The sequence below is a fragment of the Elaeis guineensis genome, chromosome 9 (genome assembly GCF_000442705.2).
Source record: "Elaeis guineensis isolate ETL-2024a chromosome 9, EG11, whole genome shotgun sequence".
NCBI classification, from domain to species: domain Eukaryota; kingdom Viridiplantae; phylum Streptophyta; class Magnoliopsida; order Arecales; family Arecaceae; genus Elaeis; species Elaeis guineensis.
Genome location: NC_026001.2, coordinates 19841213 through 19855009, shown reverse-complemented (window position 1 = coordinate 19855009; position 13797 = coordinate 19841213). Strand labels below are relative to the sequence as shown.

The window sequence follows — 13797 nt, the reverse complement described above, 5'->3', positions numbered from 1 at the left end:
GAGTTTTTATGTTTTTCAAGATAAAAGAAAACTTTGTTATTTTTTTTGCTAGACCTTTTTTTAGTTTGAAACATATAAAAAAAAATACTTGCCGAGATTAAATATTCAAAATGAATTAATAAAGCCTATGAACTTATATTTATGGCTGCTTATAAGGAGTGTTGGTGCATGGAAGAGAGCTATTAACATTTTTTTTTTTGAGTCATCAAAACCGGATTCCTAGTATATGCTTATATTATATATTATATAAGTTCTGGGCTAGATCTGGCTGGCCCGAAGTAATCTTCAGGCTCAAACAAGCTGCCCGGTTTGTGAAACGATGCAATGAAAATATTAGATCTTATCCTGCTCAACCCATTCATTAGACCCATATGATTTAATCCTTCTTTATTGTTAGCCAAGTAGGCCGATTGGCCCTGTACAATCCTAGAGGAAGATAGACTTAAAGTAAGCGAGCTATTTGGCAACCCGCAATGCGATAAGACTCTATCAGTGGCATTATAGAGCTTGAGAGTCCAATGCCCATAGAGAATAACATAGCTCTCTCTCTCTCTCTCTCTCACCTTCACTGCCTTTCAGCATGGGGCTCTGGTTTGAAGGTGGCTTACGCGCATCAAGCTTCTCAAGTAATTTTATCACTGATCTCAAAGATCTCCTCTCACCTCTATTGGCACCTTGGAGTTTTAGGTAATGTTGGAGCCGCCAACATTATGGATACTCTCCATTGCATCCCCATTTCCAATCCAACCTTGGAATTAGAACCTTTTGGGCTCGAATTTGGTTAATAAGAACATCTTAGGCCCTGTTGAATCTTAGTTACAAAGCTTTATGAGATCAATATAGTCATATTTTTCAAGACAGTAAAAGAAGAAAAAAATTTAAGAAAATGGTTTGGGGCTCATGATTTCAGTCTATTTTCATTCAGATTTGATGTTGAATGGATGGCATTGGTTGGTGGTGCTCGCTAGCCGAACTAGTTGTGGCCGGTCAAGCCATCAAGAAGCATGGATCTCCCTCTTTCTTCTACCATTCTTTCTCTTTCATTTCCTCCTCCAAGATCTATTCTTTTTTTCTTCTCTCCCATAAAAGATGTTGAGCACCATTGGCAATCAGTACTTGTTCATAAAAAATGTGTGAAGACCAGGTTATAGGGCCGATGCTATCAATATTTGGTGATATGATAGCGTTGAAGATGCGATGGCGGTAAGCAAGATTCATCGCTTCAATATCAGATCTCGTATTGATATCATTCTATTATAGTATTAATATGCAGTTTGATACGAGACAGTACATTGAACATTAGTAATGATACGAGATAGCATATTGATATAAGATCGATTCAATACAGTATGTCTCGTACAGAATAGTATGTCAAATTATGGTTATATTGATAGTTGCAAGTCATCAATTAAAAATCTAATAAGAGAGTATTCATGTAAAAATGGGATAGATTTCAAAGAGGATGGATATAAATAATAATATTAAAAAATAAATATATAATAATTTAACAAAGATATCTATTTTTTAATTATTAAAAATGAAAATAGAATTTTAATTGGGTTTAAATTCACCCAAACCCGATCCGCCGCCCGTAACTTTCTTGCAAAGCATCCCTGACACCTCCAGGAGAGGGGCTCCCCTGGAAAGTTCTGCCGGTTTTCATCAAATGAAACTTTAGTTAGAGGATTCTTGTCCGGGACGGATTTTGGCAAGAAACCCTTCTACTTCTTTATAAGCACGAATCCTCCGGAAGTTCGATTCCTGAACCAAGAAGAATCGCCTGAGATCGATCCATGGAGGGAGAGCAAGCCAAGGTCTTCTCTTCCCCCTCTTCGTCTCTCTCGAATCATTCGTTCTTTCTTTAACCTTTAGATTGATCTATTTGTTCTTGTGTACTCAGGTTGCATTCTCTAGCCTTTACGAAGCTAGGGCTTGTCTTCTTGGATATTATGTGAAATTCTGTATTCCAATTAATCGGGTTTGTGATTAAAATTCGGTTTGTCCCGAAAGGAAAAGATAGTGATAGATACGTTGCTCCGTGTGTTTGCAGTACTGAGTAGAATAGATATAATCGGCCCAAACAAAAGAAACCATCCATTAGGAGATTTGGAAAGTTCGAAGTTTTTCTGAGTTTGGCTTTTAAAGCATGCATTCTTCACTTGTATTTATGAATTATAGGGTAGAGAAACGAGCTACTGTTGTGCTGCTGCTAATATCTAGGAATCGACTGATTGATCGGAATCTTTAGGGCATTCTTGCTTACTTTCTGGATAGACATTATTTGATTTTAACTTATAAAGTTTCGGGCTGATACGAGGGCAGAGGGCTCATAGATATTCATGTTAAAAGGAAATTGGGGTAAGCAATCAAATTAAGCCCATAGCCTGCAGCAGTTGTTACTTTAGGATAACAAATAACCTCTGCATAGAGAATTTAATGATATCCTAGTAGATGTATGATATCCTAGTAGATGTATGCAAGGATCTTTATTCATTTTCTCCTGGGATATTCTGTCCTGTCCAGTTTTCTTGCCTAGTCAGTAAAATTATTATTATTTTTTTTTTAACATCCATATACATTTGATCCTCCACATCACATGAAGTTTTAAACTGTGTGTTGCTTCGAGGAGTGTTAATTTGATAATTCTCAAATGCAAACAGGACATCTTATGTCACTTTTAACTTTCATTGGTAAACCTCTGTCAGATTTGCATTTTTACTTCGAATATTTACTGTGATGGGTGTGCATTGGTGTAAATACTCATGGCTTCTTGATTAATGATTATAACTTCCCATTGGATTATTTTCAGGTCAAGCTTTTGGCTGTGGCGGAAGAACTTGGTCATGAGATACGTGTATTCACAAACTCAGCAACTTCTGCAGCATCCAAAGAAATGTCTGCTTCTTCAAATGGTATGTACCTTTTCTAGTATGATATTCAAACCTTGTATAGTGTTTGCTGCAGTTTTTCCCCCGGATACAGTAATATCCGATTTGAAAGAATCAAAACTACCTTGTGCATTTTGGAGCTGCTGAATTGTTTTTGAATCGTGTCTGTGGGACGATGTTTTCAAAATGATTTATAAGGGATGACAAAGTATTAACAATTTTAAGAACTGCATCCATACGTTGTATGCATGATATTAACTGTTGATTGCATGTGCAGAGGAACCGGATGATTTCTATGATCTTACTCCTGAAGATTATTATCAAATCATGTCAGACAGAATAGGAGGTAATGTTGACACTAAAAGGTCACTTTCTCTGTAATTTGGCATTAAATTTCTACTCTAGTAGTAGTTCTGAAGTTCTCAGAATCCACTGAATTTGGCTTGTCTTTGTGGATTAGAATATGATGCTACAATCAATAAAATTTTCTCAGGACTTTTCAGCACTATCTCTACCGCTTACATATTGAAAATAATTTTGTTTTTGGCCCTTTAAGTTCTACCATATTCAATATATGGTGTTGATGGTTAAAAAAATCTTTGAACAGCCCAATCCCAAGTTTTAAAGACCCGTAAAATGCGGGAAGCAGAGGCAGAAGCCCGCAGGGCAAGGATCACCAAGGTACTTGTACATACAGTGAATTGTAAAATATGAGTATCCCAATTATGTTTCTTCTTTCTTTCTTTGTCAGTTAGCACTAGCTTATACTCCTAACTTTTTGTCATATTTTCCTGAAATTTATGTTGCTTCTCCAGCTCATTTCTGCATGTGCCTTTTGTTTCCCAGGATTTTGTTTGGAAAAAAAATCTTTTCAAACATAAATACACCCTTATTTTTAAAACTAACAAATGGGCTAGCTTTAACAATGGCATCCTTGTCGACATAATCATGCACTGGAAATCAAGAATTTGAATTCAAGATGATTTTAGATGTTTAGCCCTTGAATAATGAGTCTCATCGAGAAAAGCGGTGATGGACTGAAGTATTTGATATGGAATATCAAGGTTATATAACAACTTTGATTGCTCGGCATGAGGATGCAAATGAACAAAGGGACCTTTTGAACCAATGCCAAGTGAATATTTTAGTGGAGTTGCTCAATCCTACTTATTGGAGAAGTGAAATAGATGATTGGGTTAATAGAATATAACAACAAAAAGAGAATGAATTTAGGAAGATGATCACAGAACAATTGTGAACCCTGAGGGAGATTCATTTGAATCAAAAGTCTTGAATATGTCAATCATGCATTTATGTAAGTTACTTATTTTCCATTTTCATACTCATTGTAGATTGTCAGAAACATAGTTTGAGATGTTGAACAATTAAAGAGGAAGTGTTTTGAATGGAAGAGCAATGTCTCAATCAGCAATAGATACTGCAACAATCACTCCCATTCCACAGGCCTTCACAACTTCTGAATGATTTTGAAGCATGGAGCAAAGCTATCTAAATCAATTACTAGGTTTTGGTTACATCGGTGACATGCCTCATGTAAACTTGGAATTTGTTGCGATTCATATAAAAAGGCATGAGAATCAAGTTTTGCTTAACAAACAACTCTCTATAGATTATTTTATGAGATGGAGATATTTGAAATAAGTGATATCACTAGTGCTAATATATTTGTTCCACTTGATAATGATGGAGATGTATAAACTGTTTTTTTGGAGAATTTTTTTTTGCAAGAAAAGTTTCACACTATTTGCAATTGTGTATTTTCTATATGTCCTCCCAAAAATGCTTATTTGCATATTTGTTGCTTGAAAACTAAAAATTCCATTTATATCCTTGGAAAATGGTGAAAAACATGCAGATCTGCACTTCTAGTTAACTTGTGTGCAGTTCTACTTCCATGCAATGATGGTTCAAAACTTAATGGTAGGTAGTTATTTCACCATTTTACCCTTCAATAATTAGAGAGTTTTCCCCCACTTATCAGGTCAATATAGTCTTTAAGAAAATATGATGCTCCCTTTGGCCCCTACTTCACTTGCAGATTCCACTATGACACCTGCAACATTAATGGCCTCCAATCAACGCTCACAACACTAGAGGTCTCCTTTGTGTGAGCAAGCTTGCTTTTGACTTGGCTAGCTAGCCCGACTCCCTCTCCATCTCTGTCCAACCCCCCCCCCACTCCTCGATTCCTTCAACCTTGTCAACAACTGCCTTGCGCCCCCTTCCATTCCCTACAAGTCTCCCCCATGTCTCCATCATCATCCTCTCACACAATGCCTCCCCCAATGAGATCCCATCCATGCCTTTGCCCCTGCCCTCAATAGCATCTTCCTCTTCAGCCTAAGCTCGCCATGCTTGGCAGTGCTCGTTGCTTTCCTATGGTTGGAGCTCCAAATGAAGAACCTTACTAGCAAGATCACAAGTCTAGGGGTGCAAATGGGTTGGGTTGGATCGGGTCATGAGTGATCCCGACCTGACCCGATTCCTTGGCTGGGTCTTAATGTTGGAACTAGATCCAACCCAATAGAAGATCGAATCAGGTTGGATCGGGTCTATGTATAGTCCGGCTCCAACCCGAATTTGAGTTTGGGTCAAACCTGAGCCAAATGTAGCTAAGACATTTTAATTAGTAAATAGCCAACTACTATTAAGCACACAAAATAGATGATAAATAATATTGCTCTCAGAACAAATTAGGATGTTAAAATAATCTTCAATCTATCTTTATGTTAAATACATTGTGAATACATGTCTTAAATCACAACTTAGAGGCTCAAACAAGTTTAGGTCCTAATGGTAGATTGAGTTCAAGTCGGAATGGGTCGGGCCATGTCATAGAGTAGATGATTCAAAATTGATCCAAAAATCAAATAGGTCAGGTCTAAATTCAGTAAACCCTAATCCGACTCAAAAAATAGAACGGATCCAATTTTAGAACCTAATCTGGCCCCATGGGTTCTTTAAAATGGAGTGAATGGGATCTAAGTGGGTTGGGTCGAGTCATTGGTCAACCCGATCCATTTTTAGCTTAACTTAAATCTAGAACCATTCTGAAATCTCTACTTCTTCAATGCTAGTGATAAGAACCTCTTGGTGGAAAAATTGCCAGCATAAATGGTGAAGATCTTGCTAGAGCAATCATTTGGAGGGTGAGATCTTGGTGGTGGCAGTGTTGTTGGTGCTTTAGGAGATGAATCTTGGCCACAAGGCACTATGGGGACAGTATTGGGGTTGGCATTCGAGCACACCTGTTGCTGAAGCAGTTAAGCCTAACCTATAATTGATTCGAGTTGGTTCAATGTCTAGGTGTAGCAGTCTGGAAAGCTAGCTCATTGTGCTGGACTGACCACAACTGGTTTGGTTATATAATTTTTTCTCACTTATTTAGTGATGGATGGTATAAAAGCCATTTTGCACCAACGGCTACGTTTTAGACCATGTTAAGTAACTAAATAGATTATACGTTAATAGCAAGGGCAGGTTTGCAGATTTGGACCATTTTGCAGATTTCCTTTTAGATGGTGGACTTGGTTTGGCAATGTGTAATTTATGATTTTTCAAATTAATTTTCTTTCTCTTTATGTTTGTGTAGGCTGTAATCAGGGTTCACTTCCCTGATAATTACATTCTTGAGGCAAAGTTTCAGCCATCAGAGAAAATTGAAAGCTTGATGCATCTTCTCATGAAAGTTCTTGCTCGACCAGACTTGCCATTCTATTTATGTAAGTACTATTTGATTTAGTTACGTACATAAACATTTGTAAAACAATTTGTCATTGCATAGAGACATATTTAATGTCAGTGTTTTTGTTTTCCTCATTTTATGGTATTTTAGTACTTTTTAATATTCAAGTGAAATTCATTTGTATTTATAAAATTGTAGGTTATTAGCCTTGAAATAGATACTGAACTTTGCAAGTATATGATGTAATAAGATTTGTTCATATCTATCCACTGAAAAAGAAAATAAACTAAAACCCTTAACTTGAAACCAAGCACGCATGGTGGGCCATATGGCCCTTTTTTTTGCCTCTTTCTCAAAAGTTAATGTTGGGTTATGCTTTATAATATACTGAATCCTCTTGATGAACTTTTGTTACATTTGAGTATAGTTCATGACTCACTAAAGATTGTTGAGCAATATCATTACAAGCTTCGATGTAAAGTTAGTCTAGTAGGTCTTTACCTGAATTTTTTTTCACTTTCCTTTTAAGTGTTCAGAATCTTTCTCTTGCTTTTTGTCAGATACATTTTCTAGTTCCTCTAAAGCATCTCTAGTCATTTACTTAAAATGTAAATTCTCAGGTTCTAGTCTTTGACAACTATTAAGAAAAGCTAGATACATGAATAAGTAATATAAAGAAAAATCTTTTTCTTTTTATCAACTTCTGTTTCCTCTACCACCAACTTTGTAATGTAGCTGCTTATCCTCCTTCCTTTATCATGTTAAATAAAGAACTAATGGTCTTATTTACATTTTTCAGTATATCATCATAGATCTTTGTTTTCACAAAGTTTCTTTTTCCCCTGACCATTAGCTATACTCTTTTAAAAATGCTTTTCCATCTTCTCCTTTTCTGCGACTCTTTACCTGCCCATGGTTCAAATCAATTTGGTTGACAGCTACCAAAATCTTAGAAAGGCTGCTGATTTATGCCTGTTAGCTGGCTGAGCTTGGAGAAGGTCATCCCTAATGCGTGAATGGCTTGAACTGGCCGGGACAAGCCCATAATTGTTTGAGGCCTGATTTTGTATTCCTGGGAGCAGCCTAAGTCCAATGATGGCACTTCTTAAGTTTAACCCTAACCCGTTTTGATACAATAAGTTTAACCCTAACCCTAACCCATTTTGTATTCCTGGGAGCAGCCTAAGTCCAATGATGGCACTTCTTAGGTTTTGATACAACTTCTTGCATCTCTGATTTATATAACTTCTAAATAACTATAACAAAGACGGTATGCTCGGGCATGGCTGTACCATATCGGAACCAAACTGGTATGCGGCATGGGGGGTATACAGTATACTGAGTGTTGGTATGCTGAACTGATCCTGATACCTGGTGTACTGATTGTGCACCAAGCTGGTACTGATACAAGGTCCAGTACCAAGATTGTGAGCCTTGTTAACAGCTTGATCAAAAATAGAATATAGATAGTGATGTACTGTTAAATGATTTCTCATGTTATCTTCATGGTTCAACTACGAACCCTAAAGCCTGAGAACCTTGCAAAATCATATAATTTGGACAGATCTTGATCTAAATTATGTATTCTTATGTTTGCAAAGCTATTGATTGTAATGGATGTGTGCAGAGAGTAACTTGGAATCAGAGAAATCTGATCATTTTTATCATCTTGTTGGGTCATGTTTACAAGTTCACATAGATAAATAAATAACTATTCCAGCCTACGCATGCAGAAAATCACTGACTATTTTTATCTCTGCAGTTACAACTCCTCCTAAGGAGCGAATCAAAGACACTTCAAAGGATTTCTATTCGGCTGGCTTTGCTCCTGGAGCTATAGTTTACTTTTCTTATGACCTGCCGAAAGGTTTACTCTTTTTACTTGAATGATGAATAATTATCAACAGTCCGTTATGTATTAGTGCAACTAATGTTGTCAAACTTTGTTGCCTTAGTGGTTTGCATATATGCTATATAAGACTAGGCTTTGGGTGTAGCAGGTGTAGCTGGGTAGCCTCAGACTGGTCTGTGAGCACCTGAACACCTGCCACAGTTCAGGAAGCTGTATAGCTTATAGCCTTGCAGTATGATGTCCTTATAATAATGTGTAGTGTGTTATTCGAGGAGCTTTGGTCATATTAGAATAGTATATGGTTTGTGTGTGCAAATAAGCTCCTTTTCTTCATATGTTATATTCAATGTCTTGCTCTATAGTCAAAATATATAGTTTCAAGTCAGTCTGAGCTTTTATAAATATATCCTCATAAAGAATAATCTCTCTCTCTCGAACTAATGGGAAAGTCTTATTGTTTCAAGCATTGAACTCTAATAGCTATTTGTATTGCCTACCTTTATGTTTGTCACTTTATTCCTGAATTCCAAGATAAAAGGGTGCCCTAGTGCTCTCGCCATTGCGGGGTTTAGGGAGGGTCAAATGTATGCAACCGTACCCTTGCATGTAGAGAGGCTATTTCTGTATTTCGAAGTTGCGTTCTCCAAGTCACAATGGAGTAACCTTATCATTACACCAAGGCTTACCCTTATTCCCGAATTTCTAAGATGGCATCAAAATCTGATAATCATACAAATTTTGTAGGTGATTTTAGTTACTCGTATGATCACAGTTACCCATGTAATTTATGTTTAGTTTCTTTGTCTTAAGCTTAACATTTAACAATGGAAAGTAGAATCCAGATGATGATAGCATTCATTAATTCCTTAAAATCTCATAACCACACAAATTTGCAGGTGATTGTAATTACCAATTTGATCACACTTACCCATGTGAGATATATTTAGCTTCTTTGTCTGAAATAGGCTATTTAACATTTAAGTATAGATAGTCCAGACCGGATGATGTTTTGGGTTGTTGACCAGACGCCATGCTTCTTGGGCTACTAGCTTACCTGATTATAACCATAAAAAGCTTCATGTTGTCGCTGCTACTCTTAATTTTGTTACATTCAATTAAGATAAAAGGATCAATAAATTTGGCCAATTATTACACTTTGTAGAGCATTGCTTTTAACTAGCTTTTCACATTTCTAAGTAAAAACAAGTTTTAATGGTGATTATCAAGTTAAGACAGCATCTTGCTGCCTTTTATAATTTATTTCATATATTACTTCCCATGAATCTTATGCATAGTAATCAAATGTTCATCAAATAATTTGTCATGCATTGTTGTGGCAGATAAAGAGTCTGATGGTGCAGTTGCAAAGACAGGGCCTTACCTTCGTGATGATATCTTGTCTTTGAATGGATTGGATTTTACTTCTGAAAAGGTGGATCCTGTCACTTCTGAACCAGAACCTCCAGCAGTGGAGACGTCCCCTGCTGTACCTGATCCTAAGCCACCTGTGAAGAAGCCAACTAAACCAAAGTGGCTTAAATTGTGAAAGATTGAAAGGGTAAGTATCTGATCTCACCCTTGTCATTTTTTAATGAAGTGAGATTTTCCGTATGGTAGGTAAACCTATGGATTGGCTTCTCTCAGGAAAAAAAAAAGATGCTGTTTACTAAAGATGATTAAGAGCATATATCAAATTTTATTAAAGATGAAGACTTCATGAAAATGTGATTATTTTGTACAGACAAGGATGATGCACAAGATTATATGCACAAGGTTCTTTCCATATTTATGAGCTATTGGAGAGTGGTATCTCCACTGCTTGGTCGAGTTTGATTAGATGGAGAAAAGATTAAGTCTGGTGGCACAGAATTAAATTACATCACTCAGAAATGTGATAGGGTTTGGACCTTGACGCATGGTAAGATTGCTCCATTCTAATCTGTGTTCCATGGGTTCGAAATATGGGACCAGCCTCTTCGCATACCCAAACCCTGCAATATTAGGAGCCTTGCGCACTAGGATGCCTTTTTTTTTTTTTTAATGAGATGAATAAAAAGATGCATAAGAAGAAAATGAATATGCCAATGTTTTAAATGGGAAAGGAAGAAACATATAATAGTCATATAATTGCAACAACATTAAGGGTGCTAATGATGGAACAAGTTTCCGTAATTGCAGTGAGATTATTTGTGGTGTTCTCAGACAAGAGTTGGAATTGAGCCCTTGTTTTTTTACCATGCATCCTTCAGATCTAGAACATTAAATTGTTGTATATCGGTTATGCCCATATTTAAGTAAAATGTGTTTGACTGAGCAATTAATAAAATTTAATAATATCCTGCTTCTTTATTTTTCCCTTTGCTAATCCTAGGGGGTATTCACCAATGGACTATCAAGTCATTTGGAGTCTTATCTTGTCAGGTTAGTTTGATGGAATCCACCCATTAATTGAAATCATATCCCTTGTAGAGTCCCATATCAATCATCTAGGGATGCTTCCTACCCCTTGTGATTAAGGATATCATTGAGACAACATTCTAGACTTCTAGAGAATGAAGTGGCGTAGAACTAATTTGTTGGTATGGTGAAGTATAATGAAGTCCAGATGAGGAGTGCAATAGTGATAAACTGACAGGTGTCTAGATTCTTGAAGGTGAGAAGAATAGACCGAGGAAAATTGAAAGTTGTGACGATGTGGAAGAATTTGTATGAACGGTGTACCATTAATAAATAGGTTAAAGCTTATTGTTTGTTAAAGTTAAGGGCCACAATGAGATTGGAAATGTGCGGTTGGAATATTTGGGAGAAAAGCAGATACAAGCCTGCGTAGCAGAGTGCTGGATGTTGGATGAGAATGATCGTTTAAAGAAAACAAGGTTAGAAGCTAGTACATTGTAGGAAAACAGGACTCTAATGCTATGCTTAAAGACTATATATGTGAAGATTTTTTTGGAGACATTCTTTTTCTTTTGGTGGTGACTGGGGGTGGGGGGAGACAGGAAGTTTTGAGAGAAGATTTACAGTACTAGTTTCCATGGGATGTGCTTCACTCCAACATTATAACTATGTTTCATTTAATGTTGTATGGATGGATTGTACTATTAATTAGGTGTATCAATGAGCTATATTGTAAACAATCTCAGGAGGAATTTTCGCATTGTGTGCGCTTCACAATGATCTGATCATGACCATTTCTTTGTTACTTTATGGGGGTGTGTTCGTGCAGTGAGGTGATCCTTGATGTGACGAGGAATTGAGTTTACTATGACTGATGTAGAGGCGGTTCCAAAAAGTATTGTTTAGTTAAACCTTGCATTCCTTGCATGAAGAAAATCATATGACACAAAAAATAATATAATGATATTTTCTTGTTCTATAGGTAATAAAGGATTGGTACTTCAGGGCAATGTATATTATGAGCTGACCAAGACGAAGGGATATTATGAGTCTCCATCTAATTTCACTGTTGTGGGTGGTGTTGCGCTTAAACAAGTTCAGAAGGAACTTTCAAAGGATGCCCGCTTCAGAATGATGTTACAACAGATTCACTTGATGTTGTATGGATAGACTGTTATTTTACGAGATGTCTTCGGACTTCGTCTGTTCCCAGTGGAAAATGCTTCTCCTTATCATTTTGTTCCTATGCTGATATTATCCAAGTTAAATTCTCAAGGATACTTGATCTTTTTAACATGTGTCACTGGTTATTGTGCTAAAAAAATGTTCAAAAGATGAAAATAAAGCAAAAATATTTGAAATCCTGTCAGAGAACGAGAGCAAGTATGGATCATGTGCAACATATTGTATCTCATTATTTGAAAAGAGTGATTTTTTAAGGATTTTCATTGTTTATGTTAGAATCGGAATAGGTGACTCTCATTCCAACTATTTGGTTGGGAGGAGTTTCATTCCAATTCCGGGATGGAATGGGAATGGTTCAATCTATATAGAACTTAATTTCTATTCTTCTCAATGGATTCAAATTTTCATTTTGATTCCGATTTCGATTTCGATCACGAACCAAACGTTTTGAAAAATTTGGCAATTTCAATTTCAAACCATTCCGATTTTTATTTTCATTTTGATTTTAGTTACGAATCAAACATCCCCTTATCTTTTGGCCAGCAGTTCAAAGCTCGAATCCATTAAACATTTTTTGTAGTTTGATGTCTAGTTATCTTTAGGGGGTATTTGGTTTGTAACCGAAATCAAAATGAAAAAAAAATGGGAATGGCTTGGAATCGGAATGGCCAAATTTTCTGAAGCTTTTAGTTCGTGATTGGAATCGGAATTGGAATGAAAAATTGAATCCATAGAGGAGAGTAGGGATTGGGTTCTATATAGATTGACTCATTCCCATTCCACTTCAGAATCGGAATGGGACACTTTCCAACCAAACGGTTGGAATGGGAGTCACCAATTCTGATTCTAATTTCAGACCTTCACTCCCTCCAACCAAACATCCCTTTAGATGATTCCCGATGGTTGGTCACCCAACTAGCTCGTCGAGTCTATGCGATGTCGGTGTGGCGTGGCGTGTCATGTCATGCCTCAACTAATCTGTGTTTTAGATGTTTTACATTAGTTACACTGGTTTGCACCAATCTGCCCCTGCAAGCCAGGAGGAGGGAACTTCTTGTGACTGAATGGGCACCCACTGGCATTCCTCCAATTAGAATGGGAGATGTATGCAACCTGAAATATAAACATTGCAGGCGGCCAAGGGCATTCCCATTCATACTTAAACAGACATGAACCATTCAAACTAAACTAAAATGGACGTGAGCAAACTCAATTATTTCCAATTGGTCTCTGCTTCATGTCTTGAATACTTATGAGCTTGCAAAGATGTGATTCAGCCTCATCCGAGTCAACATGCCTTGTTGTGTGTGTGTGTGTGTTTATTTTTATTTTATTTTCTCTTTCTGGCGGCAAGCTTGACTATTCTCAGCATGGCCCAATCATCCACAACGTGCTCTGGTTTTAGTTCCATTTCTTGATCTCGTCTGTGATTCGATTAGATCTAAAATGTGGTTGGAATGGTAGCCTTGATGTACCAGCGCAGTCCTGGTAGCCTTGATGTACCAGCGCAGTCCTAGTTGACATTAGTGCATCAGCTGATGTAAATGGATTCAATATTAGGGGGAGCTGAAGTCTAAGCTGCTCCTAAACATTCAAGGGGTTTCATAGGAATCTCAGGTTCCCCGAGGCTTTGTTATACAATGATTTGATTCTCATTGTTGGATCTCAATCTTGTAAGTTCTTAGATTCATCCTTTCTTCCTCTATTTTCTATTTTTTTGATATATATATATATATGTGTGTGTGCGCACGCGCGCAGTCCTAGTTGGC

The 13797-nt window shown here is 36.9% G+C and overlaps 1 protein-coding gene across 4 annotated transcripts; it reads left to right on the top strand.

The window, feature by feature from the left end:
- The first annotated feature begins 1597 nt into the window (after positions 1 to 1597).
- Positions 1598 to 12137, top strand: LOC105051356 (plant UBX domain-containing protein 1). 4 transcript variants are annotated; one of them, XR_012134408.1, is made up of 10 exons: positions 1598 to 1814; positions 2810 to 2912; positions 3166 to 3234; positions 3496 to 3569; positions 6502 to 6631; positions 8357 to 8461; positions 9787 to 10004; positions 10188 to 10364; positions 11673 to 11738; positions 11826 to 12137. XR_012134408.1 is itself a non-coding variant. In XM_010931741.4 (8 exons), exons 1-7 carry the CDS (start codon positions 1794 to 1796, stop codon positions 9990 to 9992), a joined length of 708 nt encoding a protein of 235 aa, XP_010930043.1. In that variant the 5' UTR covers positions 1598 to 1793; the 3' UTR covers positions 9993 to 10004; positions 11826 to 12137. The 4 variants fall into 4 exon arrangements, 1 of the variants encoding a protein (XP_010930043.1); XR_833220.2 differs by lacking the exon at positions 10188 to 10364; XR_833221.2 differs by lacking the exon at positions 11673 to 11738.
- Positions 12138 to 13797: the final 1660 nt, after the last annotated feature.